This window comes from Rhagoletis zephyria, unplaced genomic scaffold (genome assembly GCF_001687245.7).
Source record: "Rhagoletis zephyria isolate East Lansing unplaced genomic scaffold, Rhagoletis_zephyria_1.1 Rzeph_scaffold_02112, whole genome shotgun sequence".
Lineage (NCBI taxonomy): Eukaryota > Metazoa > Arthropoda > Insecta > Diptera > Tephritidae > Rhagoletis > Rhagoletis zephyria.
In genome coordinates, this window is record NW_016159196.1 from 53,865 (window position 1) to 66,710 (window position 12,846).

Sequence of the window (12,846 nt, forward strand, 5' to 3'; positions counted from 1 at the left end):
TTATTCACTTTCACCTTAGACACTTTGCCAATGGGTGTCAGTTTCGGTATGCTAACCATTGAATTGAGCAGCGTCACGGTACTAGGCATGCCACTAGCGCCTGCCTCGCCTGATAATTTCATGGCAGCAGCTGTAGCGGCAGCAGCTTCGATCAATTGTTGTTTCTTTTGTTGCGCGAGTAATAGTTGACGTTCTACGTGTTGTTGTTGCGCTTGCGCGGCTAAAACATTGGGTGTATTCTGTTGTGATGGTGAGCTGGTGGCATTGGGATCGAATTTGAATTCGACGGCTCATCGTACTCATCCAACATCAATTGGGGTTCCATGTACGAGGTGTCCATTTGATCATCGCAGTCGCTATCGTTGCCATCTAAAATATAGAGAGTTATGGTAGAGATTGGTAAGAAAGTGTTGATCATTTGGGGTTGGGGGCAAAGTGAGAGATCAAGGTGAAGCAACTGATACACACAGACATAAGGACACGACGTAAGTTGGAAAAAGTGTCCAGGTTTTTTCTTTAGAAAAAGGACTCGTTACTTTCAAACATTTCGTTTATTGTAAGTTAGCCTTTTTTTTAAATATTTGACTTTAAATGGTTTTCAAAATACTGCATTTTACTTAAAAGTTAAAAATAGTCCAATTAATATTTGTTTGAATTAGCTTAAAGAGAAATACTAACGCGGTTTTAAAAAATTAAATTAAAAATTGAAACTTTATCTACTAATGCCGGATTTTCAATGAAGGAAAATTGTAATGAAATTAGCAAAAAAACAAAATAAAATTTTTTAAATGGAATACATTTCCTTTTCCATTCCAATAATTACGCCGAATTTGCACTGGGCATTGAAAAGAAAAAAAAAGTTATATATTTTAAATAATGCTGGTGGAAACGAATTCAATAACTATTTATATTAACGCAATGATACGATATTTTTTTAGTGCTTAACTGTGTCAATTAAAGCCGATTGGATATCCAGCATTATTATGGGCATAATGCTCAATTTCCACTAGATATTGAATTTACACAAATTTTGTCAATTAATTGCTTACCATTTATTGCTTAGTGAAAATTCAGCTATAGGAACAGTTAACTAAACTACGTATTGTTATAAGCAATCTTTAATAATTTTTTTAAATTTAATGAGTCATTTTTTTTTAGTTTTCATTTCTTTTCTTATGATTACGTTTATATGTACATATGCATGTGTGTATGTGTTTTCTTCACTTGATTTTTGTATGAATGTATAATGCAACGAAAAAGCAAACAAATACGGAAAGGAATTTCATTTTGCTGTGAAAAAATTTAGCAACACATTAATAATTATTCACACGCACGCGTTCCATTCAGAAATAATAAAAAAAACGTATCGGAAAAGCTGTAGGGATTTCAAGCCATTTGCAGTTGATAAATGTGTACTATGATGTATATAGAAAAGCCAGTTTGCATGTGTCCAAGCACCTGCAACAGGTGCAGCAAGTTGTACGAATGCAGCGAAACATGACTGTTACATTAAAGAAATAACGGTCTAAACAAAAACATAAAACAAAAGGGAAAAATTAAACGCTGGCTGTTTTGTTTTAACAAGATGGAGTTTTTATATTTACGCGTTGGTGTTTTAAATTTTTAATATTTTTGATTAGTAAAAATGCTCATGCCGAATTTCCACTAGGCATTGAAATGACAAGCTTTGCGATTTAAAAATGCCTTATGAAAAAGAATTCAATTATAGTAACTGTTTTTATGCAAAGGCATTCGTATTTTTAAATACCGAACTTTGTCATTCAAATTTTTGTCATTTCATGTCCAGTGGAAATTCGACATTCGTTTGTTGTTTAAATTTTTTTTGTAGGAATTTTTATTCGCATATTCATTTTTATTTTTCATTACGTCGGCCATGAATCCCTAAGCTTAGCCCGATTGAATTTACTCACTCCCTTTTTCTTCAATTAAATCTCGTCGTTTCCTTTTCGCTTTATTTGCATTTCTTGCATCATACTTTCATGCGCTTTTCTTTGATTTGTCAAACTTTGAAACTCACCTGCCGACGAAATGAGTCGCGGCCTTTGAACTTTTTTCTTACAGTGTAAACACTACGCGCAAAAAGATTACGGATAAATACGCGCATGTTGTAACATTTTATATTTTTTTTAAATTTATTTCACTTTATCTTGTTTGTTTAGTCTTTCTTTCGCACTAGTGACCTATGTTTTTTTTGTTGCCCAACATATCTTTTCTATGTTAGGGCATGTTTAGTTTCGAAATTTGTTTCGTTAATCCCTTTGAGCTTTTCCGATGCGATTTTCAGACGTGTTTAATATTGAACACTTAATTATGTTTCGAAATATTTTCCACGAAATTTGTTTGATTTTCAATACAAATGATAATCGCTGGTATAAATTTTTGGAATAAATTAATGTTTTTTTTTATAAATAATATTGATGGATTTCTTAAAATTAATGGCAATTGCTTTGCTGATATTCGATTGCTGTGTATTATGCAGATGAAATTATTGTGAAAATTAAAATATAATGAAAAATGTGCCGAAATGTATACATACATATGTAAGGTTACAGGATTGAAAGAAGTCGACGAGAAAAAATTATAAAAGTTTTATTATCAAAAAGCATCAAAAATACTATCCAGTTCACTAAAATTGTGGAATTATTTTTCAAAAAACAGTCGAAATCGGTTAATTGACAAGTCTGCTTGATTAATACGAAAGCTTTAAGTTTGTTTGTTTGTTTTTTTTCGGAGGTAGTTTTTTTTTTGTCATTTAAATGCCTAGTGGAAATTCGGCATTATTCACTAGAAGTTTTTTGAAATATCGGAAGTATGATGTTGCAATTAATCGTTTTCGACTATATTTATGAAACATGGAAAATTGAGAGATTTTATTCATTATTTTCAACAAATTGTAGAAAAAACATTTTTTCGTGCAAAATTGAAAATATATTTGTAAATTTACATACATACATATACCTTTCGAGCGTAACTATTCCCGCTTTTACAGCACCAGGAGTGCATTTATCTGCCATCTTTGTGTTTTTTTTTTAATTTTTTGACGGCCGTAAAAGGAAAAAAGCAANGATTGTTTTTTTTATAAATAATATTGATGGATTTCTTAAAATTAATGGCAATTGCTTTGCTGATATTCGATTGCTGTGTATTATGCAGATGAAATTATTGTGAAAATTAAAATATAATGAAAAATGTGCCGAAATGTATACATACATATGTAAGGTTACAGGATTGAAAGAAGTCGACGAGAAAAAATTATAAAAGTTTTATTATCAAAAAGCATCAAAAATACTATCCAGTTCACTAAAATTGTGGAATTATTTTTCAAAAAACAGTCGAAATCGGTTAATTGACAAGTCTGCTTGATTAATACGAAAGCTTTAAGTTTGTTTGTTTGTTTTTTTTTGTCATTTAAATGCCTAGTGGAAATTCGGCATTATTCACTAGAAGTTTTTTGAAATATCGGAAGTATGATGTTGCAATTAATCGTTTTCGACTATATTTATGAAACATGGAAAATTGAGAGATTTTATTCATTATTTTCAACAAATTGTAGAAAAAACATTTTTTCGTGCAAAATTGAAAATATATTTGTAAATTTACATACATACATATACCTTTCGAGCGTAACTATTCCCGCTTTTACAGCACCAGGAGTGCATTTATCTGCCATCTTTGTGTTTTTTTTTTAATNGCTATGGAAAATTGAGAGATTTTATTCATTATTTTCAACAAATTGTAGAAAAAACATTTTTTCGTGCAAAATTGAAAATATATTTGTAAAATTTACATACATACATATACCTTTCGAGCGTAACTATTCCCGCTTTTANTGGAAAATTGAGAGATTTTATTCATTATTTTCAACAAATTGTAGAAAAAACATTTTTTCGTGCAAAATTGAAAATATATTTGTAAATTTACATACATACATATACCTTTCGAGCGTAACTATTCCCGCTTTTACAGCACCAGGAGTGCATTTATCTGCCATCTTTGTGTTTTTTTTTTAATTTTTTGACGGCCGTAAAAGGAAAAAAGCAAAAGCGGTTGTAGTTCTGCTGCACAGTGTAGTATAATATTTGACATTAGACCGTACTACCTTACAGCAAACAAAAAAGTTCGCCGTACACCTCTTTTTTGTTTTGGCCGGACCTATAGGTCAGCTTTTATATTTTTTGGTGACACCCATGTACATTCGCCAGCAATATATTTTTTTTTTTTGCTTTTTAATAGTTCTACTAGAATCAAAAAAATATTTTTTGGCAAAAGTTTCATGATTTTTGGAGAGCTTAGGGTGATAAGAATTGAGATCTGGTAGGTAAGTACTAGAACGGAGTACTTGAAGTCAATGAACTTTGANTTGTAGTTCTGCTGCACAGTGTAGTATAATATTTGACATTAGACCGTACTACCTTACAGCAAACAAAAAAGTTCGCCGTACACCTCTTTTTTGTTTTGGCCGGACCTATAGGTCAGCTTTTATATTTTTTGGTGACACCCATGTACATTCGCCAGCAATATATTTTTTTTTTGCTTTTTAATAGTTCTACTAGAATCAAAAAAATATTTGTTGGCAAAAGTTTCATGATTTTTGGAGAGCTTAGGGTGATAAGAATTGAGATCTGGTAGGTAAGTACTAGAACGGAGTACTTGAAGTCAATGAACTTTGAAATAAAAAAAATGTCTCCTCGAGACAAATACTTTAAGATCCGATTGTAAATTGCGAAGATATGACGTTCGTAAAAAAAAAAAATGTTTTCGAAACGAAAACGAAAAACATTTGAAAACTCAGCAATTTTTGTTACCTATCGTGTAATTGTAAAAAAAAATGAAAAATTTGCATACAGTGAAAACTCGATAGTTCGAGCCTCTGCAATTTGGTAGTGTAACAAGCCTGAATAAAATAATTATTTTAAATTCATTATACAACTCAAAAAAGCTAAAATAATGAATTATTTTTTAGAAGTCTTGCAACTTTTTTTGGTTAAATGCCTTTTATTAAATGCACAGATCATTACCATTACTTTTCTACGATTTATTTTTTATTTTTAGTCGCTCCTTTCCAGTTATCGAATTTTCACTGTATTTACATATGTAAGTTTCCTTATGCATTTTATGTAGAAATAAATGGAATTAAAAACTCACCAGATGTGCTGTTGTCATTGTCGTGTTGTTTGGATTTATTGTCTTTTGATTTGAATTTCTTGCTTTGGGAAATAGAATCTCGACTCTCCTGTAGGAAAACAAAAATAAAAATAAAAAAATAGTACAAAACTTAAATAAAAGAAAACTGTACGAAAAATCACAAAATAAGTTATGGAAAAGTACAAAATATATTAGCAATTATAAAGATAATTATCTTTGAAAAAGTGGCATAAGTCAAAATTAAATAAGGTGAATTTTTTTTTAACGAAATTTTTTCACNCTGTACGAAAAATCACAAAATAAGTTATGGAAAAGTACAAAATAAATTAGCAATTATAAAGATAATTATCTTTGAAAAAGTGGCATAAGTCAAAATTAAATAAGGTGAATTTTTTTTTAACGAAATTTTTTCACGAAAGTGTAATTTTTATTATTCTAGTAACCCCTTCAATACTGTACAGCTCGTCAAATGGGAAATTAAAAGTGCATTAAATTTTTTTCTTCCATGGTAGGCAGATATTCGATGCTCTATTTTTAACTGAAGTTGTTCTCTATGCATTTTGATGTCAAATAATTGTTGTGCTCAAGTTGCACTTAAAAATAAAAATACGTGATAACTTATTTTAGTGTAATATTTCGTCTATTTATTACTTTTTGAGGCTTTTATTTGCGTAATTCTTCTTCAAAATTTAGCTACAAGTTTTATATGTACATATTTAAATAGCTAAACATTTTAAATCTTTTTTTAAAAATACTACTGTCATAATTTCCTGCTCAACTTTTTTTTTAATACCGATTAACCTTTAATCCCTCCCATTAACCGTTGAAAAATTAGTCAACTGCTGTCTAACCAGTTTAAAATTTAGTATGTAGAAAATAGTTTTTTTTAATATAAAAGTAACGTCTACTTACACTAGGGTCGCGCATATTGCCACAATCGCGTTGATTATCATCCGAGCCATCATCATTGCCCGAATATGAATCGCCCATTTTGCAATCGCCCATCTCGGAGTCCTGCAAGGAAAAAATAAACAAAAAAAAAAACAAAAGAGGTTAGAAATTATTCAAATTTCCTCCATACAACCTTCAACCTTCACTCACATTCATCATGCCATCGCGTTCGAATTCATCATAATCANTATTTATTACTTTTTGAGGCTTTTATTTGCGTAATTCTTCTTCAAAATTTAGCTACAAGTTTTATATGTACATATTTAAATAGCTAAACATTTTAAATCTTTTTTTAAAAATACTACTGTCATAATTTCCTGCTCAACTTTTTTTTTAATACCGATTAACCTTTAATCCCTCCCATTAACCGTTGAAAAATTAGTCAACTGCTGTCTAACCAGTTTAAAATTTAGTATGTAGAAAATAGTTTTTTTTAATATAAAAGTAACGTCTACTTACACTAGGGTCGCGCATATTGCCACAATCGCGTTGATTATCATCCGAGCCATCATCATTGCCCGAATATGAATCGCCCATTTTGCAATCGCCCATCTCGGAGTCCTGCAAGGAAAAAATAAACAAAAAAAAAAACAAAAGAGGTTAGAAATTATTCAAATTTCCTCCATACAACCTTCAACCTTCACTCACATTCATCATGCCATCGCGTTCGAATTCATCATAATCATTGCCGGTGCCATTCGAGCTGCCCGACAATTTCCGTGGCCTGCCACGTTTTCGTTTCGGCATCGAGGCCAGCGCTGAGCTAAGCAGCGATTGTTGTTGTTGACCACCACCAGCAGCCAATGCAGCGGCACTAGCCAAACCACCAGCGCCAGCGCTTGAACCGCCAGCCAATAGGCTATTCTGTGATTTGCTGCGTTGATGTTGCTGCNAATTTATTACTTTTTGAGGCTTTTATTTGCGTAATTCTTCTTCAAAATTTAGCTACAAGTTTTATATGTATGTGCATATTTAAATAGCTAAACATTTTAAATATTTTTTTAAAAATACTACTGTCATAATTTCCTGCTCAACTTTTTTTTTAATACCGATTAACCTTTAACCCTCCCATTAACCGTTGAAAAATTAGTCAACTGCTGTCTAACCAGTTTAAAATTTAGTATGTAGAAAATAGTTTTTTTTAATATAAAAGTAACGTCTACTTACACTAGGGTCGCGCATATTGCCACAATCGCGTTGATTATCATCCGAGCCATCATCATTGCCCGAATATGAATCGCCCATTTTGCAATCGCCCATCTCGGAGTCCTGCAAGGAAAAAATAAACAAAAAAAAAAAAAACAGGTTAGAAATTATTCAAATTTCCTCCATACAACCTTCAACCTTCACTCACATTCATCATGCCATCGCGTTCGAATTCATCATAATCATTGCCGGTGCCATTCGAGCTGCCCGACAATTTCCGTGGCCTGCCACGTTTTCGTTTCGGCATCGAGGCCAGCGCTGAGCTAAGCAGCGATTGTTGTTGTTGACCACCACCAGCAGCCAATGCAGCGGCACTAGCCAAACCACCAGCGCCAGCGCTTGAACCGCCAGCCAATAGGCTATTCTGTGATTTGCTGCGTTGATGTTGCTGCTGTTGTTGTTGCACCAAATATGGTTGAATGCGTTGTAGCTGTGGTGGCGGTGGCGTCGGTTCGACCGGTGATGGTTTATCGTCATTCACTTCGGTCAAACCTTTGATGCGTAACGATTCGGCGACACGCAAGAAGGCGGTAAGACGTTCCTGATCGACAGACACCTCGCCGCGATACATAAAGTCAAGCAGGGATTTCATATCGGAATAAGGTACATCCTTTAATATGACAATGGGATGTTTTTCGGGATGATTGACAAATAGCGCATTGAAGTAAGGACTGCAGGCGGAGAGAACCATCTAGGGGGGGAGGGGGGGGAGGGGGTGATGAGAAAACCAAAAATTAATTGACATATGTAAATTTCTTAACAAAAAAAGCATAGTAACACTTACCTTGTGTGCTTTTAAATATTGTCCATCCACGGCCAGCGTGACATCCGTAAACGTTTCAGCGTGCAATAGCTGATCGAATACAGATAGTAAATTGCTTTGATGGTTATTCCATCGAAGGCAAAATCTTTGGGATGCCATCTTCATTTGTAAGCCTTTTTATATATGATGATTGGCTGTGATTTACTCACAACCCACCAACAACGCTGAGGAGTCAAAAATTATGTTTGAAAAATGTGTGAGTAATTGCGCCAGACTATGGCTATGTAGCCAGCAGAAACGTTGATTAGCCAATGCGTGGTGTACTGCACGGTCGCAATTGGGTTTGATAGATCCTTGCCGTTCCTTTTAAGTTATAAGGATACAAGAAATTCTTGAGCCTTTCAGCAGCTGCCGAAATTTTATGATGCGTCACTTTTGTGTGTCTTCTTCGATTGCAAGTCGATTAATAGTCCGTTTTCCTTTTTTTCCTTTCAAACGTTGTACATGTTTTTCAAATATTCCTGTAATGAGAAGAAAAGGAAACTGTAAATTTTTTACACTTTTCAAAAGGTATTTTTTATTAAAAGGAAACAAATTATTTTTCATGGACCATAGCCGCATTGAATTGAGTAGGCGGTGAAAGGGGGAAAAAAAACAGCTTGTAAAATTTGTAGGTGGTGGTCAAATGCGCTGACTGAGTGGACGAAATCGAACTGAAAAGCGAGCACATGTGGGAGAGCCCCTAAAACGTAAATACTGCGACAAGGCAGCCAGAGCGAAACGACGCAAAAGCCTAACACGATTACGGCAGCAACACACAATACGAGTACAACAAAAAAATTAAGATGAAATGAAAGTGATTTCCGCAAAAAAAAAAAACATGTACATTAGAGCGTATCACTCTCCCTACAAAAAAATTTGAGAAAATACCTCCAAAAATCAATTTATTTTTGTTATAAATAATATTAGTTTTTATTAAACATCACCAAAGATTATAGAAGAGTTGAAGCTTAAAAGGACAGCTTAAAAATATTTAAAAATTTTATCAAATCGAATCAAATTATTGAGATTTTTGAAGATACATTTCAAATCGGTCTGGCTCGCTTAAATGTCAATACTTTTCCGAAATATTTTGGTGGAAGTCTTATAAACTTTACGTATAACTCCGGTGGAATAACCGATTTTTATTTTTTTTTGTGAGGCACACTAATATAAATATCGTGAATCATTCATAGCAAATCGATCCCTGCAAAATAGCAGAGGGGGTTTGGTGTGACGCTAAAAGGGTGATAGAAAGTGAAGTTGAAACTTGAAGGATGGGGCGATAAAACGGTTAATAAAATAAGAGAAAGAGGGGGAATGCCTTCTGAGCCAACAGGGTGGAGGAAAGGCGGATAAGAACCACGGAAGGAAATTTGTGGAAAGTGAAGTTGAAAGCTAAACGAAGCGATAAATAGGCTCTAGAAATAGCGGTAAGGAAATGGGATGTAGCTCCGATTGCAAAATCATTGAAAGTAGTGAGCAGCTAACTGATGGGAAAATTTGAGCGAAGCAAACTCATAATACACATGGGACATTCAGCGAATATACAAAAATTTCAAATCAAAAAACAGCTGTGAAAGTTAATGTAAAAAAAGCCAAAGTAAAATGAGCAGCACGAAAGTTGCAGCGAGCAATTGAGCAAGCGTGAGATTGTGCGTGAAAGCGTGGCGAAAAGAGTAAATACATACGCAAGCGATCAGTGAACGACTGAGCACGAGAAATTCGCGAAAGAGCGTAGCAAAAAAATACTTTCAACAACAACAACAACAAAACAAAACACAGGCACACATGTTTTTTTAAAGGCATATTAAGAGATAATTAATTGCGAAGCGAGTAGTGTTTTAAAAATAATATTAAAAAAACAAAACCTACGGGCTGATAAGGCGAACAAATGCAATGGCAAACACAAGCAAAAAATAAAAGCATAGAAAGTACGCAAATAATATAAAATCAAAGAACAGCTAACAGGTGGGTTTGCAATTAAAATTTGCGGCCCACATTCAGATTGATAAATAAGCAAAAAAAAAATATATATATATATATTTCTAAAATACACTTAAGTATGTGCATAAAGATGTATAATAATCCAGATATGAATACCCAAACCACTATAAGTGACTATAACAACACCAACAATAAGTTCCCACGTTCTAAATACCTTGACTGACAGTGGTTATGCACACACAAATCACACCCACAACTAACAACATGTTTTCACCACACTTCGCAGCCAACTAAAAATATTTAGTTTCACACATAAACATTGATTACTTAAAACCAAGACTGAAAGCAGTTTTGTATCGAGTAATGATCATTTCATATGTATGTCTTCATCATATTTTTCATAATTATCTCACAGTATTTGTGAACTGTGTACCGTTTAAGTGTTGGCATTCAAATGATAGATTCTTAAAAACACCTTTTTTGTAAATGTGTTTAATATAACTGCTCTTTTCATTATACATACATTTGCATTGTCTGTTTCTGTTTTTTTTTTTTTTTTGTAGCATTCAGCACAGCTTAGAAATTCTTTTAGTATCATGTCTTTTGTTTTTAATAACATGTATGTATTTATAAATAACTGCTTTAAACCGTGAACGTTGAGTGTGATCATAACGTTCCTTTGGCAATTAGCTAAGCGGTTGGTGAAGCTTTTGTGAATGTTATTGATACTTTTATGAGTCATTTTATATGAGTCAGTTATTGGAAAGTTCTGCAGTATTATGGATTTTGTAAATAATCTTAAAAATATTGCTCTACACACTCTCTAAAAGATCTGTACTTAGATTTTATTTTATTTTCCAACTCATTGGGTTTAACGATAAATGTAGGTCCGTCCAAAATGGTCTCTGGAACGTCACTGTTCCACGTTTGTTCATAATCAGCTTTCAATTACAATTGACTTATTGTTAATCTTATTGAGATGACCCGATCTAATCTCTCGAAAAGCAACATACAGACAGACGATGAAACTATCGCTGTCATGTATGTATTTACTTTCAATGTCCTCCTACATATGGTTCCCTACCTACATATGTATTTCAGTCTGATCGGAAAGCGCTGACTGATTGGGAAATCAGGTCTTCTTCAGACTAGTTTAGAGCGCACAGTCACTGAGCTCCACGATAGAAAGATCATAATGGCCGAGTGAGCAAAGCACTGGCGCGCTACTCAAGAAATCCGGGGTCGAGATCTGGGGTAGCGGATTTTTTTTNCGATAGAAAGATCATAATGGCCGAGTGAGCAAAGCACTGGCGCGCTACTCAAGAAATCCGGGGTCGAGATCTGGGGCAGCGGATTTTTTTTAGTTATTTATTTTTTTCTAATTTAAATTTTCCTTTAATTTCTAGATTATATTATTTTCAAAATAAAATAATTTAATTAAATTTTTATATTCTATTGTTGTAAGAAAAATATTTCTCTTAAATTTCATCCAATTTTATATTATATTTTTTCTCTTCTGAATATTATATTTTTTCTATTTTCCATTAAATTTGTTTATTATTTTTTTAAATTTTCATTTCTTTTAATTTTTAGTTTTTATTGTTTTAAAAAGAAATATATATTTTTTTTTAAATTTCCTTTCATTTTTGGGAACTTATTTCATTTTATTTTATTTTTTTCATTTTATTTTTATTTTTATATTTAATTGTTTACATTATTTTAAAAAGCAACTTTCTATCTTTTAATTTCTTTTCATTTTAGGAATTTCTTTAATTAATTTTTTTTTTAGTTTAATTTTGTGTTTTTATAGCTTTAAAGCTAAAATAAACATTTTTTAAATTTCATTTAATTTTTAAAAAACTTAAAAAAAAAAATAAATAATAAAAATCGCCCATTGTTCATCCCAAATGTACTTCTATAGTGTTCGTGGGTGGCCTTGCTTATCGTTGTCTACCTGCCGATGCGGAGTAGAAGCACCTTTTCATCAGATTGTCATACGTTGTATTTTTTTAGCGTTTAACCATGTCCTGCCGCTCGTCATTGCCGTTTTTTCAGTACCCGGCCCCGACGCGAACAGGGCCATAGATCTTTCGGAGACTTGTTCTTTCGAAAGTCCCCAATCCACGAAGAGCTAGGATATTTCGATCTGTAGGGTTACCAAGAATTATATCCTATTGAGAAGTAGGCTTTAATGGGCTTGATCGAGTCAACTTAGGTTAAAAATAGAGTGAAAGCTATGCGAAGCTAAAGACAAAGACAGTCGTAAACAAATGAATTTGTATGAAAGTTATCATAGTGCGAGCGAAGAGGAAGATGAGGATTTTTTGTGTTGTTGTCATAGTTGTAAGCGATTGTTTTTAAGCTAAGTGGCGAAAGCTTGACAAAATAGACTTTTGTTACTTGCAATAAGTTGTGATTTTCCAGATTTACAGAGATTTTAAATAGCATTGCCATTGGTAATCCCCTCAGAACACGTACGCCTATGTTCAAAGAACTCAAAGCGGTGGAATACAGGAAAATAACTTAAAGGAAGCACATAAGTAATAAGAAATCGCAAATAACTAGAAACCGCTAATTACAAGTAATTTTCCTTCAGGCTAAAAATTGGCGTGAATACGTGATTCTTAGAAGCACGAACAAGTGTTTCAGCCATGTAAAGTGATTTTTATTTTAGTATGTATATCTAACAGCTTACAAGCATATGTATAGTATGAAAATATGTATGTACATTAGGGTGAATCGCCAAAAAAAAGACTACCGCCAAAATATTTCGG

At 33.0% G+C, this 12,846-nt stretch overlaps 1 protein-coding gene across 1 annotated transcript in view; it reads right to left on the reverse strand.

The window, feature by feature from the left end:
• ttk (zinc finger and BTB domain-containing protein ttk) overlaps positions 1-12,846 on the reverse strand; it is a 29,615-nt gene that overhangs the window by 3,954 nt on the left and 12,815 nt on the right. The window contains exons 3-6 of the mRNA XM_017620287.1: positions 8,108-8,607; positions 7,472-8,014; positions 7,285-7,386; positions 5,167-5,254 (exon numbers count right to left, since the gene is read on the reverse strand). Coding sequence (XP_017475776.1) covers positions 5,167-5,254; positions 7,285-7,386; positions 7,472-8,014; positions 8,108-8,251 — 877 coding nt within the window. The 5' untranslated portion in view covers positions 8,252-8,607. The remainder of the gene's footprint in view (positions 1-5,166; positions 5,255-7,284; positions 7,387-7,471; positions 8,015-8,107; positions 8,608-12,846) is intronic.